The sequence below is a fragment of the Vombatus ursinus genome, unplaced genomic scaffold (assembly GCF_900497805.2).
Source record: "Vombatus ursinus unplaced genomic scaffold, bare-nosed wombat genome assembly UNPS02014806.1, whole genome shotgun sequence".
NCBI classification, from domain to species: domain Eukaryota; kingdom Metazoa; phylum Chordata; class Mammalia; order Diprotodontia; family Vombatidae; genus Vombatus; species Vombatus ursinus.
In genome coordinates, this window is record NW_020954584.1 from 884,582 (window position 1) to 908,888 (window position 24,307).

At 34.1% G+C, this 24,307-nt stretch overlaps 1 protein-coding gene and 1 pseudogene across 1 annotated transcript; both read left to right on the forward strand.

Moving 5' to 3' along the window:
• Positions 1-295: 295 nt before the first annotated feature.
• Positions 296-1,258, forward strand: LOC114051847 (olfactory receptor 4A47-like). Its single transcript, XM_027874237.1, has one exon. It carries the CDS (start codon positions 305-307, stop codon positions 1,256-1,258), a length of 954 nt encoding a protein of 317 aa, XP_027730038.1. The 5' UTR covers positions 296-304.
• Positions 1,259-23,011: 21,753 nt separating this feature from the next.
• On the forward strand, positions 23,012-23,967 carry LOC114051796 (annotated as a pseudogene).
• The last annotated feature ends 340 nt before the right edge of the window (positions 23,968-24,307 follow it).

Genomic DNA, 24,307 nt, shown 5'->3' on the forward strand with positions numbered 1-24,307 from the left:
TGTAGGTAAAAATCTGACTGCTGATACTACTGAAGAATATCTAACTTTTATATGTGAGATTGAAATTGGCAAATAGAAGATCCATCATTTCTTCTTTCTCTTTCCCCCATACAAAAGCTCTCTGAAGCAGGTAATGTTTCACTACTATGACTAGTATACTCATGAGGAAACTGATGCCCATGAAGATTAAGCAGATTATCTACAAAAGGGGGGCTGATGTAAAAACTGAATTCAAGGCTCACCTAACTACAAATCTAGTTCTATATACAATAAAGTTATTCTCCTTATCCCCTCCAAAAAAAGCATGGAAAACAGGAACAATGTCACTGAGTTTGTCCTCCTGGGGCTTACGCAGAATCCTGAGATAGAAAAAACATTATTTTCTGTATTCTTAATTATCTACATTCTAACTATAGTGGGCAACATTCTGATTATCATAACTGTCATTAGAAGTAAGAGCTTGAGATCCCCTATGTACTTCTTTCTTGCCTTCTTGTCTTTTATGGATGCACTCTATTCCACTGTCATTGTCCCTAAAATGACCCTAGACATGCTCCATGAAAAGGCAACCATTTCTTTCCAAGCTTGCATGGTTCAACTCTTCTTGGAACACCTATTTGGTGGGGCTGAAGTTTTCCTTCTCTTTTTTATGGCCTATGATCGCTATGTAGCCATCTGTAAACCTTTGCATTACTTAGTCATTATGAGATGGCCTGTATGTGTTCTGCTCTTGGTGGCATCCTGGATTGGAGGTTTCATGCATTCATTAGTCCAGCTCCTTTTCATTGTCAGTCTCCCATTTTGTGGACCCAATGTAATTGATCACTTCATTTGTGACATGTACCCTTTGTTGGAACTTTCCTGTACAGATGCCTATATAATTGGCATCTCAGCGGTTGCCAATGGGGGAGTAATATGCACTATTATCTTTTTGCTATTGCTTATCTCCTATGGGGTAATTTTACACTCTTTGAAAACACAAAGTCTGAAAAGTCAACAAAAAGCCCTTTCTACTTGCATCTCCCACATCACAGTTGTTGTCTTCTTCTTTGTCCCTTGTATTTTCATATATGTTAGGCCTGTCTGTACCTTCCCCATTGATAAATTTCTAAGTGTCTTTTATACCGCCATCACTCCTATGCTGAACCCTTTGATCTACACCCTGAGAAACACAGAGATGAAAAATGCCATGAGGGAACTTTGGAACAGAAAAATGATGTTCAACTGTAAGGTTATGGATGTCCTGGTAAAGCAATGATGTTTCCAAAGGTAAATGATAGAAGACTGTTAGATTCCTAAAACTTTGTTTTTTGAGCCTGAGAAAACAGATCCTGAATATGTGAAGAAAAAAAAAACTTTATTTTAGCTGACATTAGCATTAGAAACTGTATTTTTGTTGTTGTTGGGACTATTTCTTTAAGAACATGAGGGTTTGATGAAAAAAGTTATCTACATCCAGAGAGAGACTTGATGGTCTTTGATTGTAGATGGAAGCATATTTTTTCTTTATTACAGTTTCATTTTCTTTTCTGCTAAGTGTTTAATGCAGAAATATGTTTCATATGACTTCATATGTACAATGGACATCAAATTTCTTGCTTTTTTAATGGGTAGGTAATGGCATGAGTGGAATGAGATAATTTGTAAATAAAAATAAAATTTTTAAAAGACCATCATGGTTCATCAGGAAAATATCAATTCACTTTAATTAGATGACCCTTTTTAAGAGCAATTGACTCTTCTAACAAAGGCACAAAGATAGTTCTGAGAATAATATTAGTCAAATATATTTAATGAAGGGAATTAATATGTCACATGATGTGTTTCTGGTGTGGCAGTGAATATTCTAGAGAAGAGAAGCAAAAACTAATTAATTTCTTTTTTAACTTGAAGTTATTACTGCTCCAAGTTTTCAGTGAAAATTAACCAACTTCAATTGTAATATTTAACTTTATCATCCTAAAAATGCATTGCAAGACTTATAATATGATATGATATTTGTAAATCAAATAACATGTTCCAATTGTTTAATAATAACAAATTATAATATCAATAATTAAATTGCAAATTGCTGTTCATTATCATATATTTTTCAATAAGAGAAGTAGCATGGCATATTGGATAACATTATATAGCTGTAGTATAGAGGAATTAGCTTTAAATCACCTCTGACACTATATGAATTATTTAACCCCTCTTAGCCTTTAAAATTATTGTCATTATTATGAATAGTGATAAAAATAACCTCATTCCCTTTTTAAAAAAATTTGGGTTTTGATAGATACAATCCAAGAACCAGATCTTATAAGGATATTTTTGTTTACTAGTTTTCATTCACATTTCATGCCCTATAGCTTATAGTAGAGCTGTAATTTTATATGAGATTTTTTTTGACTCAGATAACAGTATTTATAAATGTTAATCCATCTCAATAATAATGTCAATGAATCATCTGCACTTAAATTCTAAATGCAGTGAGGGCAACAGGGACATTTATTTTAGATGTCTTATTTCCACAAATTTTTCATCCTCTTGTTCAGACTTCCATAATAGAGAAGTTATTTGTTCTATGTTGGTGAGACATTATAAGTTTTTGAACTGTAAATATCTATTAAAAGTTTGTTCCTAACTATTTTATGAATCAAAGATATACTTCCTCTAAAAATGTTAAGATTGCATTTTGTATTCTGTGCATTTGCCAGTTTCTCTTGTATATATCAGGCCACCAAAATATTTCTAAATGGTGATTATTTCATGGATGCAATTTTTTTAAAAGGCTACTGTGATGTGTTTCACTATTTGCATAATGCTCTTATGTGATCTTCAGTGATTACTAAGTCTGGAAACCCCAAGAACTGGAATTGTCATTTTTTGCTGTTATTTTCTCCTGTCCCAAAAGTATGGAAATAGAGCTGAGACTTGATAAATGATGGTGGTGGTGGTGGTGGTGGTGGTGGTGGTGGCAGTGATAATGAAATAATAATATTAAACATTTGTATAGCATTTACTTAATGCCAGGAAATGTACTAAACATTTTGCATTTATTATATCATTTGATGTTTACAACAACCCTGGGAGATAGGTGCCATTATTATCCCCACTATACAGATGAGATAAGTGAGGCAAACAGGGCTTATGTGGAATGTGTAAGGTCATACAGTTAGTAAGTGCCTGAATGCAAATTAAAGTCACATCTTCCTAATTCTAGTCTCTGAGCTTTAATCACTGTGCTAACTTGCCACACTATTATCACAATCATGATTTTTTTTGTATTATCATAATCGTTGTCTTGTTATTCTTACATAATTATGTTTTATCTTCAAATGACCATGTTTGTTATTTCAGTAGCAGATTGTGTTATTCTTTCCTAAGCCTTTTTGTGAACAGTGCAAGGATTATTCATTGAATAAAATGGAGGCCTTCCTCTGGTACTTTTAACATCTTCTGCTTATAAACACTATACCTCAGTTGTGTATTTATTTTCTTTCATTCTTCCTTCATAGATATTTCACTTTTTTCTCTTTGTTACACACTCTCTTGATTTTGTCACTTCTCATTTGAAATTCAATTTTATAACACAGTCTACCTACCATATATCTTTCCATTTTTTATTACTTTCAAATTTTATTCTTTTGACGAGGTAATATTCTATGATTCACAATTGATTTTTGCCAGGAGAATATTAGTGTAAAGCAGATTAATTTGTAAAGCAGGAAATATTTTAAGATTACTGGAATTACCATGTGACTTCTCAGAAGTGGTTGAAGTTAATCTTCTCCTCCTACCTAGTTCTGGCTCTGATCTTTGCCAATTATCAGTGCTTATTCAAAGTCTTTATGTTTTGATGGATATATATCATTAGAATAGTAATAATTAAAATTTATAAAGTGCTTGACATTTTATAAAAAGCTTTACAAATATTACTTGATTTGATATTTGATTACAAATATACTTTGATTACTTTCACTTCTTGAAAGAGGGGTTGTTCCATATAAGTCCACCACTTTCCACTCAGAATTCATTAGATCTCTATCTATAGGTGTATAACATTTTTCATAGTGGACCATTGTAATTATAGGTCATTGTATTGATTAGAATGGTTAATCTTTCACAGTTGATCATCACACAATATTGCTGTTACTGTGCACAAGGTTCTGCTCATTTCACTTTGAATCAGTTCATATAAGTCTTCTCAGGTTTTTCTGAATCTCTTCTCCTTGTTTCTTATAGCAGAATAATATTCAATTAAAATCATATACCTTATGTTATTCAGTCATTACCAAATTGATGGGCATCACTTAACTTTCCAATTCTTTACTGCCACAAAAAGAACTGTTACAAGTATTTTTGGTACATATAGGTCCTTTTCCCTTTTCTTTGATCTCTTAGTGGTGGCATTTCTGGGACAAAGGGAATGAACTATTTTATAGCCTTTTGCATATAGTTCCACATTCTTCTCCAGAATGGTGGGACCATTTCACAACTCCACCAACAATTTATTAGTGTATCTATTTTCCCACATTCTATCTACTTCTATCATTTTCCTTTTCTGTCATTTTAGTTAATTAAGAGTTGGTTCCTTAGAGTTGCCTATATTTCAATTTCTCTAATAAATGATTATTTAGAGAATTTTTGTGTGACTATTGATAACTTTATTTTCTTCTTCTGAAAGCTGCCTTTAGTATACCAATCATTTATAGGGAAAAAATGGCAAAAAGAATGTATTGCCAAGTTCTGATTTCTTATCTATTTTACCCATTTCTCTTTTATAGGTGAGTAGTACACCTTCACATTCACAGTTTTGATAACTATCTCCATTTCCTTCCATCCCATTTTCTTCTGTTTATGCTTTCCTGTCTTTTTATCCTGTCCCTCTTCTAAAGTCTGTTTATTCTGGACAATGACTTTTTTCAATTGGATTTTATTAACCTCTTTTTTTTGTTTTATCACCTTTTCTTTCCAACTTTCCTGTTTTGAAAAAAAAAATTATTTCTATACTCAATTGAGAGAGAGAGAGAAAAATAAAGAGAGAGACAGAGAAACAGAGATACAGAGAGACAGAGAGGCAGAGAGAGAGTATTTCCCTCTTCAAACTAATTTAGGTGAGAATGAGTTTCAAATATTGCCCATCCACACCCCTGACCCTTTTTTCCTTCACTGAAAATCTGCTTGCTTGCATATTTCTTTTGTGTGAGATAATTTTCCCCTTCCTCTCCCTTCCCACTTCTCCTAGGACATCATTTATTTTGGCTTGTCCATTTTTTTATACATCATCCCAACATAATTGACTTACTCTCCCATCACCTGTCTATGTAGAATCCTTCTACTTTCTGTAGTAAAGAAAAAATTCTGAGAAGTTAAATATATCATCTTCCCATTTAGATATATAAACAGTTTGAACTTAATTTAATCTCTTATAATCCCTCTTTCATGTTTACCTTTTTATGTTTCTCTTGACTCATTTTTGAAAGTCAAATTTTCTATTCAGTTCTATTTTTTCATTAGTTATTCTTGAAAGTCCTCTATTTCATCAATGTTCATATTTTACTTTTCATTATTATTCCCATTTTTTTCTGGATAATTATTCTTGGTTGCACTCCCAACTCCTTAATCTTATGAAATATATTCCTAACTCTCTACTCCTTTAATATGGCAGCTGCTAAATCTTGTATGATTCTGACTATGGCTCCATGATATTTGAATGGTTTCTTTTTATCTATTTGTAATAATTTTTATTTGTTCTGGGAGCTCTGGAATTTAGCTATAATTTTCCTGGCAGTTTTCCTTTTGGGAAGTTATGAAATATTCCTACCATTCTGGAGAACAATTTGGAACTATATGCAAAAGGCTATAAAATAGTTCATTCCCTTTGACCCAGAAGTGCCACTACAAAGAGATCAAAGAAAAGAGGAATGGATTTATATATACAAAATTATTTTAAACAGTTCTCTTTGTGTCAGCAAATAATTGGAAATTGAAGTGACATCCATCAATTTGGGAATGATTTAATAAGATATAGTATATGATTTTAATTGAATATTATTGTGCTATAAAAAACAAGAAACAGAGGGGTTTCAGAAAAACCTGAGAAGACATATAGGTGGTAAAGGGTAGATTCTTTCAAATTCCATTTTATCCTCTGACTTTAGGATATCAGGGCAGATTTTTCTGAATGATTTCTTGAAATATGTTGTCTCAGTTCTTTCTTTGATAGTGGCTTTCAAATAGTCCCTAATTTTATAAATTTATTTATCCTTGATCTATTTTCCAAGTGAGTTGCTTCTCTGATGACATATTTCACATTTTCTTTTACTTTTTTTTCATTCATTTGGCTTTGTTCTTTTGATTCTTGATGGCTTATGGAGTCATTAGCTTCTATTTACTCAATTTTGATTTTTGAAAAAAAATTTTCTTCAATGAACTTTTAATTTCCTTTTTTTATTTGACCAATTCTACTTTATAAAAAAATTGTTTTTGTCAGTGAAATTTTGTACTTTTTTTTTTCTTGGCCAGTTCTGCTTTTTAGTCTCTTTTACCAAGCTATTAACTTATTTATTTCAGTCTGGATCTGTGGAGGAACATAATTGATTTCTTTCAGGTCTAGAAGTGGAGGAAAGTTTCCCCCCACCCCAAAATGGTCTACAAATGGAAGCATATCTGTTTTTTTTTTCATTTTGATAGGCAATGAGGTTAAGTGACTTGCCCAGGGTCACACAGTTAGTGTTATGTGTCTGGGACTGGATTTGAACTCCTGAATCCAGGAGCAGGAGCAGTGCTCTATCCACTGTTCCACCTAGCTGCCCCTTTGAAAACATGTGTTTACACAGAAATTAAGCTAGACAGCGACCTCTATCATCATTAGAAATTCAAGATTATGGGGTGGAGCCAAGATGGTGAAGATGGCAAAGTAAAAGCAGTTACTTGCTTGAGCTGTCCCCCAAACCCCTCCAAATACCTGTAAAAATTACTCTAAATAAATTCTAGAGCAGCAGAACTCACAAAAATAGAGAGTGAAACAGACTTCCAGTTCAAGACAACCTGTATCATTGAAAGGAAAGTTCTGTTGCAGCAGGCTGAGAGAGCAGTACAGCTTAGCATGGGCCACACAGGCAAAGACTAGGCCCCAACCAACCTGGAGGACTCAGAAGAGTAAATCATTGACAGCCATGTTGGTTTCTAGACTTCTCAATCCTCAAACACTGAGGACAGCTGAGGTCAGTGGGAAAGGTCTGTTGGACCTAGGTGAGAAAGGAGTGTGGTCCAGTCCTGGCCCTAGCACAGTCTTGGGGTGGTAGGCATAGTGGCAACAGCTCCTTTTGGAACTCTCAACAAACAGATGGTGGGGGGATCAAGTGGCTGATGAGAGAGGGATTTCAGTAGGGATCTCTTTCCTGTTGAAGTTCCAGGATTCTCTTGTTTTGCCATGCTTGCATCTAGGTCACAGTCCTGGGTGGTGGTTCTGGAGTGAGAAGTGCTGATGAGGCACACGTTGTGGCTGCAGTATAGAGGTAATCCTCTTTCAAATTCCAAGGCAGAAAATAGTGCTTGTGGTCCCTTATAGACCAGAGCACAGGCCAGGAAAGGAGTAAACACCTCTCCTTTTATCTTATCACCTTTGAAGTACTGAAAATTTACAGGTCCCTAGAAGTAGCTCTGAAAAAAGCTGCACAAAACCCCTGAGGCTTGAGACAGTATATCCTCAACACTAGAAGATGTCTGCCCTAACAAACAGTTAAAAAATAAAATAATTGGCTGGGAACATGAGCAACTGGAGCGGGGGAGGGAACTCAGACTATAGAATCTTATTTTGGTGACAAAGAAGTCCAAAACATACAACCAGAAGCAGATAGCAAAGTCAAAGCTCTTACATCCAAAGCCTCCAAGAAAAACATGAATTGGTCTCAGGCCAGGAAAGAGATCAAAAAAAATTTTGAAAAGCAAGTAAGAGAAGTAGATGGAAAAAATGAAGAGAAATGAGAGTGACACAAGAAAATCATGAAAAACAAGTCAATAACCTTCTAAAGGAGACTCAAAGAGATAGTGAAGAAAATAACACCTTAAAAATAATTTAACCAAAATGGCAAAAGAGGACCAAAAAACCAATGAGGAGAAGAAAGCCTTAAAAAGCAGAATGAGCCAAATGGAAAAGGAAGTGCAAAAGCTCACTGAAGAAATTACTTCCTTAAAAATTAGAATGGAGCAAATGGAAGCTAAATACTATGAAAAAGCAAGAAATTGTAAAACAAAACCAAAAGAATAAAAAAAAATTAGAAAACTACATGACAATATCCTTGGAAAGACAACTGACCTGGAAAATTGATCCAGGAGAGAGAATTTAAACATTATTGGACTACTTGGAAACCATGATCAAAAAAGAGCCTAGACATCATCTTTCAAGAAATTATCAAGGAAAACTGCCCTGATATTTTAGAACTAGAGGGCAAAATAGAAGTTGAAAGAATCCACCTATCATCTCCTGAAAGAGATCCCAAAAGCAAAACTCCTAGGAATATCATAGTCAAATTCCAGAGTTCTCATTTCAAGGAGAAAATATTGCAAGCAACTAGAAAGAAACAATTCATGTATCATGGAAACCCAATCAGGATAACACATGATTTAACAGCTTCTACATTAAGGTATTGCAGGATTTGGAATATGATATTGAACAGGTCAAAGGAGGTAAGATTAAAACCAAGAGTCATCTACCCAGCAAAACTTAATATAATCCTTCAGGGGGAAAAAATGAACATTTAATGAAATAGAAGGCTTTCAAGCATTCTTGATGAAAAGACTGGAGCTGAAAACAAAAGTTGACTTTCAAATACAAGACTCAAGAGAAGCATGAAAAGGCAAACGCAAAAGAGAAATCATAAGATACTTATTAAAGTTGAACTACCTCTATTCCTACATGGAAAGATATTTGTAACTCATGGGACCTTTTTTCCGTATTAAAGTATTTGAAGGAAATACACACACACATGCACGCACACACATACATACATGCATGCATACATATATACATATATGTACAGATAGATAGATAAACAGACAAAGGGCACAAAGTGAGTTGAATATGAAGGGATGATATCTAAAAAAACAAAATTAAGGGTTAATAGAGGAATGTACTTGGAAAAGAAAGGGAGAGGTAGATTGGGGAAAATTATCTCACATAAGAGAGGCAAGAATAAGCTTTTACAGTGAAAAGGAAGAGGGGAAGGAGAGAGGGAATGAGTGAATCTTATTCTCACTGGATTTGGTTTAAGGAGCTAATAACATAGACACGCAATTGGGTATGGAAATCTACCCTACCCTACAGGAAAATAGGGGGGGAAGGGAATAAAAGAGAGGGGCTGATAGAAGGGAGGACAGATTACGGGAAGAGATAGAAGGAAAGAGCTTTTGAAGAGGGACAGGGTGAAAAGAGAAAGAGAATAGAATAAATGGGGGGCAGATAGAATGGAGGGAAATATAATTACTATGACAATATGTCTATTAAGGAAGTGTTTTGCATGACTACACATGTATAACCTATATAGAATTGTTTGCCTTCTCAATGAAGGTGGGTGGTGAGGGAGGAAGTAAGAGAATTTGGAACTCAAAGTATTAAAAATGAATGTTAAAATTTGCTTTTACATGCAACTGGGAAATAAGATATTCAGGCAAAGGAGTATAGAAATCTATCCTGCCCTACCGGAAAATAGAATGGGAAGAGGGTAAGAGAAGGGAGGTAATAGAAGGGAGGGCAGATTAGGGTAAGGAATAGTCAAAATACATGTTGATTTTGGGTGGTAGGAGGTGAGAAATGGGGAGAAAAGTTGGAACTCAATATCTTATAGAAGTGAATGTTTAAAATAAAAATAATTAATTGATTAATGAAAATATTTTTTTAAAAAATTAAGATCACGTATGATTTTTTTGGTACAATGGTAAGAGTGATGAACTTAGATTAAGGAGGACTTGAGTTCAATTCTACTCCCAGAAATTTCATACTTATGTAGCCCTGGGCAAATCACTTAAATTCTCTTAGCTTCAGCTTCATCTCCTATAAAATGAGTATAATAGTACTTTACTCACAGATTTCTTATGAATATCAAATGACTTAACATAGATACATTGCTTTGCAAACCTTAAAGAGTTTTTTAATATGAGTTTTATGATTATTATGTATATTTTAAATCATTAAATTGTTTAAAGATAGAGTATAAAGTAACATACATTAATCCTTAGATAAAATAGTATGCTTGCATATTCTAATGTTAATAGTTTTCTAACTATACTTTATATACAAAAAAGATATGTATATGAGAAGTTTAAAAGGCACTCAGTGGAATGTTCCAAGCAATCACAAAAATTAATATTATTTTAAAGGAGAAACTATTTTGGTCTACTTTCTCCTTTCTCCTAACATATTTAAAGAAATTTGTTTTCTTTATGATTTTCATTACTGTGAGTTTAACATAAGCGTAAAATCAGAAAGACATCTTTATAATAATAATCTGAGCATTTACAAGGATTTTGAGGTTATTTCAGGGATTGAAGACAGAGGTACACTGGAATTTGCTCACATTTGTCAAAAAGGGCTAAGGAGGAAAAAAAATCTTAAGAAAAGTATTATCACATACATGTGCCCACATACACACACATCTTCCAGAAATGTAAGGTGAATATGAACTCTCAAGTTACCTGGGAAGTGTAGGCAGTTGAACATATGTTTTTCCATTATACCACAATTTTCTTCTGAGGTTCAAAAAAAGGGTAAATCTTCTTCCCTCATTTTTGTTGTACTACAGATCTAGAATTTAAAAAGAAAGGAAGCCTGTGGAACGAAAAGAGTCAAAGACATTTAAAAACTCACTTTCATATATCATGGAGAAATGAACAGGTCTTTTTAAAATTCTGTTTCTCCTAATTTAGAGTTGGTAGTCATCATGGAGGAAACCATAGTTATTGATCACAAATGAAAAAATTTCCAATAGAATCTCTACAGGTGGTACAAAGCTCTCTCTCTCTCTCTCTCTCTCTCTCTTTCTCTCTCTCTCTCTCTCTCTCTCTCTCTTTCATGTACACACACACACACACACACACACACACACACCACATTCTTCATAAGGGATGTCCTCCTGGCAAGAGGTATGTACATGTATTTCATAGGAAAATTTTTACTATGTAAAGGCCCATATCCCACAACTTTATCAAGTAGATTTTGGGACCCATCAAAAAGATCAGAGACTCTCCTTATCTCTATTCCCTAAACAACCACAATTCTCTCCCACACTCCTACACACAAATGAATGAATCCATATGTACTTATTAAGCATATAATGTAGGAAGTTATTTTTCTCTTCTGAAATCATGAGCAAAGCAACTTCTCCCTCAAAAGAGCTTTTAAAAAAGGGGATAAGATTAATTTATAATCAAGTATGAGTATTGAAAATTATTTTCCTCAAGATGATTTTTAGACATATAAAATAAACTGAAATGAGAGGGGGGATTGGAAATAATTGTTCATTTTCCCAAATGTTTCAACTAATAAGTCAATTGCAGAGAATACTATGAAGAGATGAAAGTCATAGAATGTGCTTTTATCTTCTGCTTTTAATTAAAGTTATATTTCTGTAGCCCTGATGAATGTTAGAGTCTTTATTCTAACTTCCATTTATACTGACAAGTCAGTTCTGCAGATGGCTGACTATATTTCTACTTGAGCATTCTAGAAGTACTTTTGAAGGTTTGAGATGTCTTTTAATGCTACCAGCTTTAATCTCTTTTCAGATATTTTCTCCCAAATATCAATCACTATCACATTCCCAATATCATTTGTATAATTGATTTATACTTCAATATAATATAAACAATTAATATAGCTTTTAGAAAAAAAGGATATTTACTGATAAGGTATAGCAACAAAAAGGAATGCACTCCATCTCTAATAACACCTAAGTTTCTCAGGAAAGTGTAATCAAGTACAAACAGTACAAAATAATTGTTCCAACACATTTATATCTAAATAATTGGGATAGCTCCCTCCTGGCTATCTTTAATTCACTACTGGACTGGACATACAAAGAAGGTACTTAAGGATTCACTCCCAAATTACATAGATAACATGTGTGTATATGTGTGTATGTGAATATGTATGTACATACACATATATGTGTGTGTATGTATGTTTAAGTATGAATATGTGTGTTATATGTATTATTATATATAAACACACACACACACACACTAATTTGTATTCATGCTATTTCCTCCCAATGCAATATTAGCTCCTTAAGGAAAAGGATGTTTTAATTTTTGTCACCCTACCTATATCTAACACATTTGGTTTAAAAAATGAACAAAAAGGGGGGGGGGGCAGAACCAAGATGGCAGAGTAAAAGCAGTGATTTGACTGAGCTCTCTCCCAAACCCCTCCAAACACCTATAAAAATGTCTCTAAACAAATTCTAAAGCAGTAGAACCCACAAAAATACAGAGTGAAACAAATTTCTCTCCAAAGACAGCCTGGCTGGTTGGCCAGAAGAGAATATCGTGCTGGGCAGGGAGAGGAGCACAGTTCTGTGTGTGCATGCAGGACACAGCAAACCTGGAGCAGGCCTCAGAGGACTGAATCATGGACAGCTGTGGTGGCTTCCAGATTTCTCAACCCAAGAAGGTCAAAAACAACTTAGAACATCAATGGGAAAAATCTGTTTCTGCGGTGGTGAGAGAGAAGCATGGTGGGGTTCCAGCCCCATTACCAAAGCTCAGCCCCAGAGTGGCAGCTGCCTCCTGAGCTTCCAGCCCACAGGCTAAGGGGGGATTCAGTGGCTGATCAGAGGGGAATTGCAGGGATCTCATTGCTGGTGCAGGATTCTCTTGCTTTGTCAGTGTTTGTATCTGGGTCACAGATCTAGGTGGCTGTCCTGGGACAAGGATGAGTGCTGGCACCGTGGAGCTTGTAGTGAAGAGGAAATCCTCAAGGTTCCAAGACAGGAAACAGTGCTTGTTGTCACTCAAAGACCAGAGCACAGGCCAGGAAAGGAGTAAATACCTCGCCCTTGATCATAGCATCTTGGAAGAACTGAATATTTACAGGTCCCTACAAGTATCTCTGAAAATAGGTGCACAAAACCCCTGAAGCTTGGAACAGTGCATTCTCCACACTGGAAACAGATCCCTACCTTAACAAAGAGCTAACAAGTCAAATAATTGGCCGGGATCATGAGCAATAAGCACAAAAAGAATCAGACTATATTATCTTACTTTGGTGACAAAGAAGAACAAAACATACAACCAGAAGAAGACAATGAAGCCAAAGCTCCTACATCCAAAGCTTCCAAGAAAAATATGAATTGTTCCCAGGCCCTGGAAGAGCTCAGAAAGGATTTTGAGAAGCAAGTAAGAGAAAACAAAAACTGAGAGTGATACTAAAGCAGACCCCCCCAAAAAATACTGAATAAAATAAAACCTTAAAAACTAGCCTAACCCAAATGGCAAAAGAGGTCCAAAAAGCCAATGAGGAGAAGAATACCAAAAAAGGCAAAATTGGACAAATGGAAAAGGAAGTCCAAAAACTTACTGAAGAAAATACTTCCTTAAAAATTAGAATGGAAAAAATTTGGAAGCTTGTGACAATTTGAGAAATTAAGGCATTGTAACACTAATCCAAAACAATGAAAAAATAGAAGAGAATGTGAAATATCTCATTGGAAAAACAACTGACCTGGAAAATAGATCCAGGAGAGAGAACTTAAAAATTATTGGACTATCTGAAAGCCATAATAAAAAATAAAAAGCTTAGACATCATCTTTCAAGAAATTATCAAGGACGCCTGCCCTGATATTTTAGAACCATAGGGTAAAATAGAAATGGAAAGAATCCTCTGATCACCTCCTGAAAGAAATCCACAAAGGAAAACTCCTAGGAATATTGTAGCCAAATTCCAGAATTACCAAGTCAAGGAGGAAATTTCGCAAGCAATCAGAAAGAAACAATTCAAGTATTGTGGAAACACAATCAGGATAACACAAGATTTAGCAGCTTCTACATTAAGGGTCCAGAAGGCATGGAGTATGATATTCTGGAGAGCAAAAGAGATAGAACTACAACCAAGAATCACCTACCCAGCAAAACTGAGTGTAATCCTTTGGATTAAAAAATGTTCATTCAATGAAATAGGGAACTTTCAAGAATTCTAGAGGCAAAAAGCAGAGCTGAATATAAAATTTGACTTTCAAATACAAGATTCAGGTGAAACATGGAAGAAGAAAGCAGGAAAGAGAAATCATAAGAGTCTTATTAAGGTTGAACTGTTTTTATTCCTGCAGGGAAAGATGATATTTTTAACTCATGAGTCCTCTGTCAGTATTAGGGTAGTGGGAGAGAAAAAAATATATATATATACATATATATAAATATATATGTATGGATAAATAGATAGAGGGCACAGGGTGAGTTGAAGATGAAGGGGTGATATCTGGAAAATAACATTAAGGGGTGAGAGAGAATTATACTGGGAGAAGAAGACAGGGAGAAGTAGAATGGGGTAAATTATCTCACATGAAAAGACAAGAAAAGTTTTTTTACAGTGGAGTGGAAATGGGAGAAGGTGAGAGGGAATGAGTAAATCTTATTCTCATAGGATTTGGTTTAAGAAGGGAATAACATACAAAAGGGGGTATGGAAATCTATCTTACCCTAAAGGAAAATAAGGGGGGAAAGGGACAAGAGAGCAATAGGTTGATAGAGGGGAGGGCAGATTGGGGGAGGGGATAATCAAAAGAAAACACTTCAGAGGAGGGACAGGGTCAAAAGAGAGAATAGATTAAATGAGGGGTAGGATAGGATGAAGGGAAATAGACTTAGTTTTTCACAACAGGATAACTATGGAAGTGTTTTGCATGACTACACATCTATAACCTGTATCAAGATACTTGCCTTTTCAGTGAGGGTCGGTGGGAAGGGAGGAAGAGAGAAAATTTGTAACCCAAAGTTTTAAAAATATATTAAAAAAAAATAAATGAAAAGAAAACCAAATAAGGAAAACAAATCTGTTATTTCATCATCACATTCTCTGACACTAAATTTTTGTGTTAGAATTGTCTAGAGAATTTATATGTTAAGAGACATGACTGAAGTCACATAGCTAAAATGTGTGAGAAGTGACATTTAAACCTATAAGCAGGATGAGTTTTCTATTCTTTATACCATGGTTCTTCATCTTGCAAAGAGTACACAAAGGAAATATAAAATAATTTTGGAGTGAAGCACTAGCAGCTTGTGTTGAGGACAAATGGCTTCATGTAGGATGTGGGGAAATCATTCAAACTCATCTAATAACAAAAAAGAAAATGACAAAGATAAAGAAAATATCTCTTTTCATTAATAAAAATTCCTTACTAAAATGCCAGCGAAATGGTATAACACTCATAATAATAAAATATGGGATAGTCTCTTCAGATTAACTTCCTATACTTGCCATACCATCAAGATCTTCTGTAAGAGCATCTTATTTGCATAACACTGTATGATAATCCACTGATTTCAAATATCCTGGCTGCAAATGGCCAGTTCATTGTTCCTTAAGGCTTTTCCACTCTAAATAACCTTATATGGCATTATAGACAAGATGGCAGAGAGAAGCAGAGTCTTCAGGGACTAGTCTGAGTTCTCCTCCAAACTCCTCTGAAAACCTTCAAATAAGACACTAAAAAATTCTGATGAGGCAGAAGCCACAAAAGGATGGAGTGAAATAATTATGTAGCCCAAAACAACTTCGATGTTTGGCAGGAAAAGTCTCTTGCATCAGGGTGAGAGTGGAGCACAGTTCATTGCATGCCATACCAGTACAGATGTGACCGCAGCAAAGAGGATGTGTTGAAAGTGACTGAATCTGTAAGCAGCAGTAGCTGCTTCTGATGCTCTCAATCCACAGACAGAAAGAGGGGATAGGCTGGATAACTTATCAAAAGAAAATTAGAGGGATCTCATTATTGACACTGGGGTTGTTTGCCCATACTCAAATCTGGGTTGCAGTCTTAGGAGGCAGTCCCAGGAGGAGGACAGTAGCCCAACAGAGCTTGCCACAAGCTGGAGGGAAGCAGTGACCCTGATCACAATTCCAGGGCAGAAGAGTGCTTGTGGGCACTCACAGATCAGAGCACAAGACAGGAGAGTAGTAAACATGCCTCTCCTTAGATCATACTACTTTGGAAGAACTAAAAACACATCATTCCCTAGAAGCATCTTTGAAAACAGCCTCACAAAATCCTGAAGCCTGGGACAGCATGTCCTATACCCTTCAAACAGAGTTCCCCTTTAGCAAAAAGTGAAAAGTCAAAAAATAGACTGGAAAAATGAACAAACAACAGAAAAAATGAGTATAAAAAGTGACTATGGTGACAAATAAGATCAAAACACACACTTAGAAGACAACAAATTCAAAACTTTTGCATCCAAAACCTGAAAGAAAGATATAAATTGCTCTCAGGCCTTGGAAGAGCTCAAAAAAGATTTTAAAAATCAAGTAATGGAAGGATAGGAAAAATCAGAAAGATGAAAGTGAGTGATGCAAGAAAATCATGAAAAAGAAGCAATAGCTTGATAAAGAAGGCACAAAAAATACTAAGAAAATATCACCTTAAAAAAAATAACAACAGAATAGGTCAAAAGATAAAAGAGGTACAAAAGTGCAATGAAGAGAAAAATGCCTTGAAAAGCAGAATTGGCCAAATGGAAAAAGAGACACAAAATTCAATAAAGGAGAGAACTCTTTAAAAAGTAGAATTGGCCTAATAGAGAAGGAAGTACAAAAGCTCACCACAGAAAACAATTCTGTAAAAATCGAAATTGAGCAAGTGGAAGCTAATGACTCTATGAGACATCAAGAAACAATAAAGTACAACCAAAAGAATGAAAATAAAATAGAAGCTAATGTGAAATATCTCACTGGAAAAAAACAATTTATCTGGAAAATAGATCAAGGATAATAGAAGGATTAAAATAAAAGGAGCCTAGATATCATCTTTCAAGAAGCTATGAAGAAAAACTACCTTGATATTCTAGAACCAGAAGGAAAAATAGAAATAAAAGAATCCAATGATGACCTCCTAAATGAGATCTCAAAATGAAAACCTTCAGGTATATTATAGCAGAATTCCAGAGCTCCCAGAGAAATGACAAAATATGGTAAGCAACCAGAAAGAAACAGTTCAAGTATCATGGACCTACAATCAAGATAACACAAGATGTAGGAGTTTCTATATTAAAACATCAGAGTACTTAGAATATGATATTCTGGAGTTCAAAGGATCTAGAATTACAACCAAAATCAACTATTCAGAAAAACTGAGTATAATCCTTCAGGGGAAAAAGGGATATTCAATGAAATGGAAGAATTTCAAGCATTCATGATTAAAAAAACAAGTCCTGGAGAGAAAATCTGATTTTCAAATATAAGCCTCAAGAGAAGCATAAAAAGGTAAAGAGGAAAGGGAAAACATAAGGGAATTAATAAGGTTAAACTGCTTGCATTCCCACATGGGAAAATGATACTTGTAATTTATAATGACTTTATCATTATTAGGTCACTTAGGAGGAGTATAGATAAACAGAGGGTAAAGGTGTGAGTTAAATATGATGGAATGATATCTAAAAATAAAATTAAGGGAGGAGAAAAAGTAATATACTGGAAGAATGAAAAGGGTTAGGTAGAATTGGGTACATTATTTCACATAAAAGGTAAGAAAGAGATTTTACCGTGGATGGGGAGGGTGGAGAGGAAAATGTCAATCTTAATCTCATCAGAATTGGCTGAAAAAGGGAATAACATACACAATCAATTAAATTTGTCTTACTCTACAGAAAAGTAACAGGGGAAATGGATAAGAGAAGGAACAGGTTGTCATAGAAGACAGGGCAGATTGGGAAGTGTGATAGTCAGAAGAAATAAAAACTTTGAGGACAGATAGGGTAAGAGGTGTGTGACAACAAAATAAACAGCGGGAAATAAGATGGAGGGAAACAGATTTAGCCATCCTAAGTGTGAAAACAAAACTGAATCAAGTTTCTCTGATAAATACCTCATCTCTCAAATATAGAGAAATGAGTCAAACTCATAAAAATAAGAGTCTTTTCCAAATTGACAAATGTTAAAAGAATGTAAAGTCATTTTTCAGATGAAGTAATCAAAGCTATTTAAAGTCATATAAAAAAATTCTCTAAATCACTATTGATTGGAGAAATGCAAATTGAAACAATTTTGAGTTACTACCACATACCTATAAGATTGTCTAATAGTACAGAAATGGAAAATGAAAAATATAGGAGGGAATGGGGTAAAATTGAAGTGCTAATATATTGTGGGTTATGGAGTTTTGAGTTATACAGCATAGTTATGAACTGATTCAACCATTATGTAAAGCAATTTGGAATTATCCCTAAAGGCCTATAAAACCATGTATACCTTTCGACCTAGCAATACTAGTGTTTGGAGATTAAAAAAAAAAGAAAAAAGAAAAATGATCTATATATACAAAAAATAATAAGTATAAGGAAGTCTTTTGTGTAAAAGATTTGAAAATTGAAGGGAAGTCCATCAACTTGGTAATGGCTGAAGAAGTTGTGGTATGTGATTGGGATGGAATACTATTGTGTTGTAAGAAATGATGAGCTAGATATTCTCAGAAAAACCTGGAAAGACTTACATGAACTGATACAAAGTGAAATGAGTAGAAGCAGGAGAACATTGTACAAAGTGGCAGCAATATCATAAGATTATCAACTGGAATGACTTAGCTATTCTCATCAATATGATGATCAAAAACTAATCTGAAGGACTAATGATGGAAAATGCTATCTATCTCCATAGAAAGAACTGCATACAGAGTCTGTATACAGATTAAACCGTACTTTTTTAACTTTTTTTATTTTTCTTGGGATTTTATTTTGATCTAAGTTTTCTTTTACAATATCACTAATAAGGAAATATGTTCTGCATAACTACATATATGTAAGCTTTATTAAATTGCTCACTTTTTCAATGAGGGGAGTCAGGGGGGAGAAAGAAAATTTGGAACTCAATTTTAAAAATGAATGCTGGAAATTACATTTTCATGTAATTAGGGAAAAATAGAATACTAAAAAATAAAAGCTGCCTTATATTTTTTTCATTTAATAATTCAAATGAAATGACATTTTAATACTCTTCCAATTCTAGTCTATTCTCCATGATCTAAGACTCATGTGCTAGAAAACTCTTAACTTATAAGATATACGTGAAATGTTAAACATAATATAAATTTCATTCTAGAACAAGTGTATTAAATTTTAAAAGTTAATAAAAAGAATTTAACAAATCCATTTTCTATATTTCTATAGACTCCCTCAGGAATAAATATTTTAATGTATTCATTTGTTCATGATGTATGCATCACTTTTCATATTTTCTAAATTCTGTAGCAGATGAAAAATTCAAGAGACTATACAAAATGACTTATCTATTCTCAGCAATACAATGATCAAAGACAAATCTGAAGGACTCATGATGGAAAATGTTATCTATCCCCAGAGAAAGAACTAAATACAGAGTCTGTATACAGATTGTTTTTTGGAGTGGGTTTTTTTGGCTAGGCAATGGGGTTAAGTGACTTGCCCAGGGTGAAACAGCTAGTAAGTGTTATGTGTCTGAGGCCGGATTTGAACTGAGGTCCTCCTGAATCCAGGGCCAGTGCTCTATGCACTGCTCTACATAGCTGCCCCTATATACAGTTTAAAGCATATTTTTTTAAATTTTATTTTTCTAGGGATTTTATTTCTTTTACAATATCACTAATAAAGAAATATGTTTTACATAACTACATATGTGTAACCTTTATTAAATTGCTCACCTTTTCAGTGAGGTGAGTGAGGGGGAAGAAAGAAAATTAGGAGCTCAATTTTAAAAATGAATATTGAAAATCACATTTTCATGTAATTAGGGAAAAATAGATTACTAAAAAAATTAAAGTTGACTTATGTTTCTTTTCATTTAATAATTCAAATGAAATAATATTTTACTACTCTTCCAATTCTAGTTTATTCCCCATGCTCTAGGATTCACATGCTAGAAAACTTTTTACTTATAAGATATATGTAAAATATTGAACACAATATAAATTTCAGTTTAGGAAAATAGTATTAAATGTTAAAAGTTAATTAAAGTGTTGTTAGAAAATCGATTTTCTGTATTTCTATAGAGTCCCTGAGGAAGAAAATATTTTAATGTATTCATATTTTCATGATGTAAACATTATTTTTCATGTTTTCTAAATTCTGTAGCAAATTAACAATTCAAGAGATTAGAATCCTCAGCCTTTAGTTGTCACTTGTGGCAATTTTGAAGGAATCACATAAAGCCTCTTAATAGCCATGGCTCTGGGAGAAAATAATATTTTCTCTTGAAAACATCTCTACTACTTTTTCCTTTGGACTCAATTTTTTTTTTCCTTCACGCTACAATTAAGGTTTTTAACTCTGACACAACTCCAGAGACATTGAACTGAAGGAATATGTGGACTGGCCCTGTTCTCTGTGAAGATTCCTCAAAGGTTTAATTAAAGGAAAAGGAGTATTATGAATACAGTATTGGAGTGATTCACAGACATGAGATGGTGCTTCTGTTGAATATGGATAAAATCCTCCTTTGTCAACATAAATGTCTTCGGAATCACATGGAATCAACTTCACAATCTAAGGAATTGAAATTTCTGCAAAAATATTGATGTGAGGTAATTGGGAGGCCAATTTGGAAATAAATAGACCTATGTAGACCTTCTCAGCTGAAATGAATTACCATGGACTTTTCTGTCTCTGTAGTGACAACAGGGTGAATGGTGGTGAATAGCATTTTCATTGCCCTAAGCTGCCATCTTTCACCATCAAATCAGTATCCATGATTTGAAACAATTGACTTCATGGAGAGGTAACATATTTATAAGTCATTCACATTTCTGATTCTATCTCAAACTATGCTATGCATTAAGATTATTAAGTAGATGCTAACCTAAGCTTAATGATTGTTTTTCACTTAATTCAGTGTCAAATGGGTAAGAGTCATGTTCTCAAAATAAAGAATTAAGCCATTTACAAAAATCCCTGGTGGCAGTCTTCACACATGAATAATTTTTAATTTCTTTAAGTAGTTACAGACATAAATGAAGAAATTAGATGATTCAGCTGATTATTTTGAGATATGAAGTACATGAGACACTTTATATAATTATCCATTGTGAAATGACATCTTTGCAAAGAGACTAGAAAAATATAAATATCAGGCATAGGGAAATGTTCAGAAAATGTCATATGCTATTGATTTCATAAGGGTGTTTTAGGGATCTGGTTTTGGCTATTATTCAGACAATACCTACTGAAAAACTATTAAAGTAAAAATAAATGCTCGATCTCTTTCATTTCTTTCCTCTACATTGAAATGCCTGATGAACATGAGATGATGATGATGATAATATAACAATAATAATTATTTTGTGGCATTTATATAATGCTTAATATTTTCTAGTTCTATAAGAGGTCTCTTTAATTAAAAAAAATAAAGCACATGCACTTATTTAGTACACTTTCAATCTTAGGACATGGTAAACTTATATTCGGGAAAGTGTCAATAATAGTTTAAAGTGATATCCTTTGATGGATTGCTTGCATTTTAATAAGAGTATTATGGAGAAAAAAATCCTTGTTGTCACAGTGGAACAATCCCAATTGATTGAATGACACAAGGTGTTATTACTATTTAAGTGTTAAGTGATGGAAGGTTATTTGGATAACCCACAGATAATTTAAAGAAAGTACTTAATTACTTTAAATATACAAATCTTGTCATGTAGGTAATCAAGGGCCTTGAATCAGTCTTGAATTTCTGTGCCTTAGCCTCTTTTCCACTGGAATCACTAAAATTATTTTTTCTTTCATGAGAACAAACTATGGCATTGAAGTGGAAATGTCTTGTAAATTTTAGAAAAGCACTGATACTTGAATTTAACAGGGTGAATTTCCAAAAAGAAACTAAAATGCTTATGTCATTGGAAATGGGGAAATTTACTGCCAGGGAGACACCCCAGAGGGCAGCAGTAAAAGAGTCTTTATATAGCAAAATATTCATTAGAGTACATTTTGTAGTAACAAAAACTAAAAACAATGTAAGTGTGCATTTATTGGGGAATATTCAAATGTTAAAGAACATGTCTATATTATTAGAAAATATGCATATCTGGAATTTAGAGAAACATTAGAATTTTTATGAATTAAAGCACAGTAAAATCAGCAAAAAATGGAAAATGATCTCTACAACATTGAAAATAATGTAAATAGAAAGAACCATTGAACTGTTTTGTAATTATAGTGATCAAAGTTGTCACAAGAAATACTTGAGAAAGTTTGGTTTCTTCGCTTTATCACAAAGAAGAAAAACTATGACTAAGGCTTATTCCACATACTTTCGGTGAAGAAGCTTTATTGAGAAATGAAAGTGATATGAAAAGGGCATCAATGAAATGGTTATGTTTCATAATTTTCTTTATGGGTATAATTTTGACTGCTATAACTCCAGAAGAATCAACAGCCTTTATATATAAGAATAAAATTTGCAAATAGACTGTCCATCATTTCTTCTTTGCCCACCTCCCTGCAAAAGCTCTGTGAAGCAGATAATGTTTCACTATTATGAGTAGTATTTTGGTGAGGAAACTCACCTGCCCCTTGCCTGGGGCAAGGCACTTGCTATGTTGGCTAGTATTGTGCTTGAAGGTGGTGGATACAGGTATTTGAGGCATGAATTTAAAGGAAAAGTTAGCCCATGATTTGGTGCAATTCCATTTTCTATGGTCAAACAACTTGGCCATGAAGTTAAGCAGAGAGTCCATTAAAAGGGGCAGATGTGTGAAATGAACTCAAGGCTCTGCTAACTACAGGTCTGGAGCTATATCCAATAAATAGTTATTCTCCCACACTACCACCCCACCTCAAAAAAAAAGCATGGAAAATAGGAACAATGTCACTGAGTTTGTCCTCCTGGGGCTTACCCAGAATCCTGAAGTGCAAAAAAAATAACTATTTGTTGTACTCTTTATTATCTACATTTTAACTATGGTGGGCAACATTCTGATTATCATAACTGTCATCAGAGGTAAAAACTTCAGATTCCCTATGTACTTCTTTCTTGCCTTCTTGTCTGTTACAGATACACTCTATTCAACTCTCATTGTCCCTAAAATGACCCTAGACATGCTCCATGAAAAGACGACCAATTCTTTCCAAGCTTGCATGGTTCAGCCTTTCTTGGAACACCTATTTGGTAGGCTGAAGTTTTCCTCCTCATTTTTATGCCCTATAATCGCTATATAGCCATCTGGAAACCCTTGTATAACTTAGTCATTATGAAGTGGCATGTATGGGTTCTGCTTTTGGTCGCATCCTGGATTGGAGGTTTAATGCATTTATTAGTTCAGCTCCTATCTATTGTTAGCCTCCCATTTTGTGGACCCAATGTAATTGATAACTCTTTTTGTGACATGTATCCTTTATTGGAATTTTCCTGTACAGATACGTATATAATTGGGATCTTGGTGGTTACCAATGGGGGAGTAATGGCCACAATTATCTTTTTGCTATTGCTTATTTTGTATGGGGTCATTCTACACTCTTTGAAAACTCAAACTCTTGAAGGTCAACAAAAAGCCCTTTCTACTTGTATCTCTCACATCACAGTTGTTGTCTTCTTCTTTGTCCCTTGTATTTTCATGTATGACAGGCCTCTCTGTACTTTCCCCATTGATAAATCTCCAAGTGTCTTTTATACTTTTTTTAATGATACGGCGACCACCGAGATCTACACCCTGAGAAACACAGAGATGAAAAATGCCATGAGGAAGCTTCGGAACAGAAATGTGATTTCCAACTGTAAGGTAATGGAAGTCCTGGCCAACCAATGATGTTTCACAAAAGAAATGATAGAAGATTGTTAAATTCCTAGAACTTTGTTTTGTGAGGCTGAGAAAGAAGATCCTGAAAAATAAAGAAAAAAGTTTAAATTTAGGTCATTAACATTAGAAACTCCATTTGGGTTGTTTTTGTTAGGACTATTTCTTTTAGAACATGATAGCTTGATAAAAAATACAACCTATGTCCAGATAGGCAGATGGACTCTGACTGCAGATTGAAGCATATTTTTCTCTTTATTTTATTTTCTTTTTTCATAACATCATGTAGAAATGTGTTGCAGAACTTCATATGTATAATAAACATTGATTCTCTTGTCTTTTCAATGGGTTG

Bases quoted from the DNA above. Each gene is read 5' to 3' on its own strand.
- LOC114051847 (XM_027874237.1), top strand. From the start codon at position 305: ATGGAAAACAGGAACAATGTCACTGAGTTTGTCCTCCTGGGGCTTACG.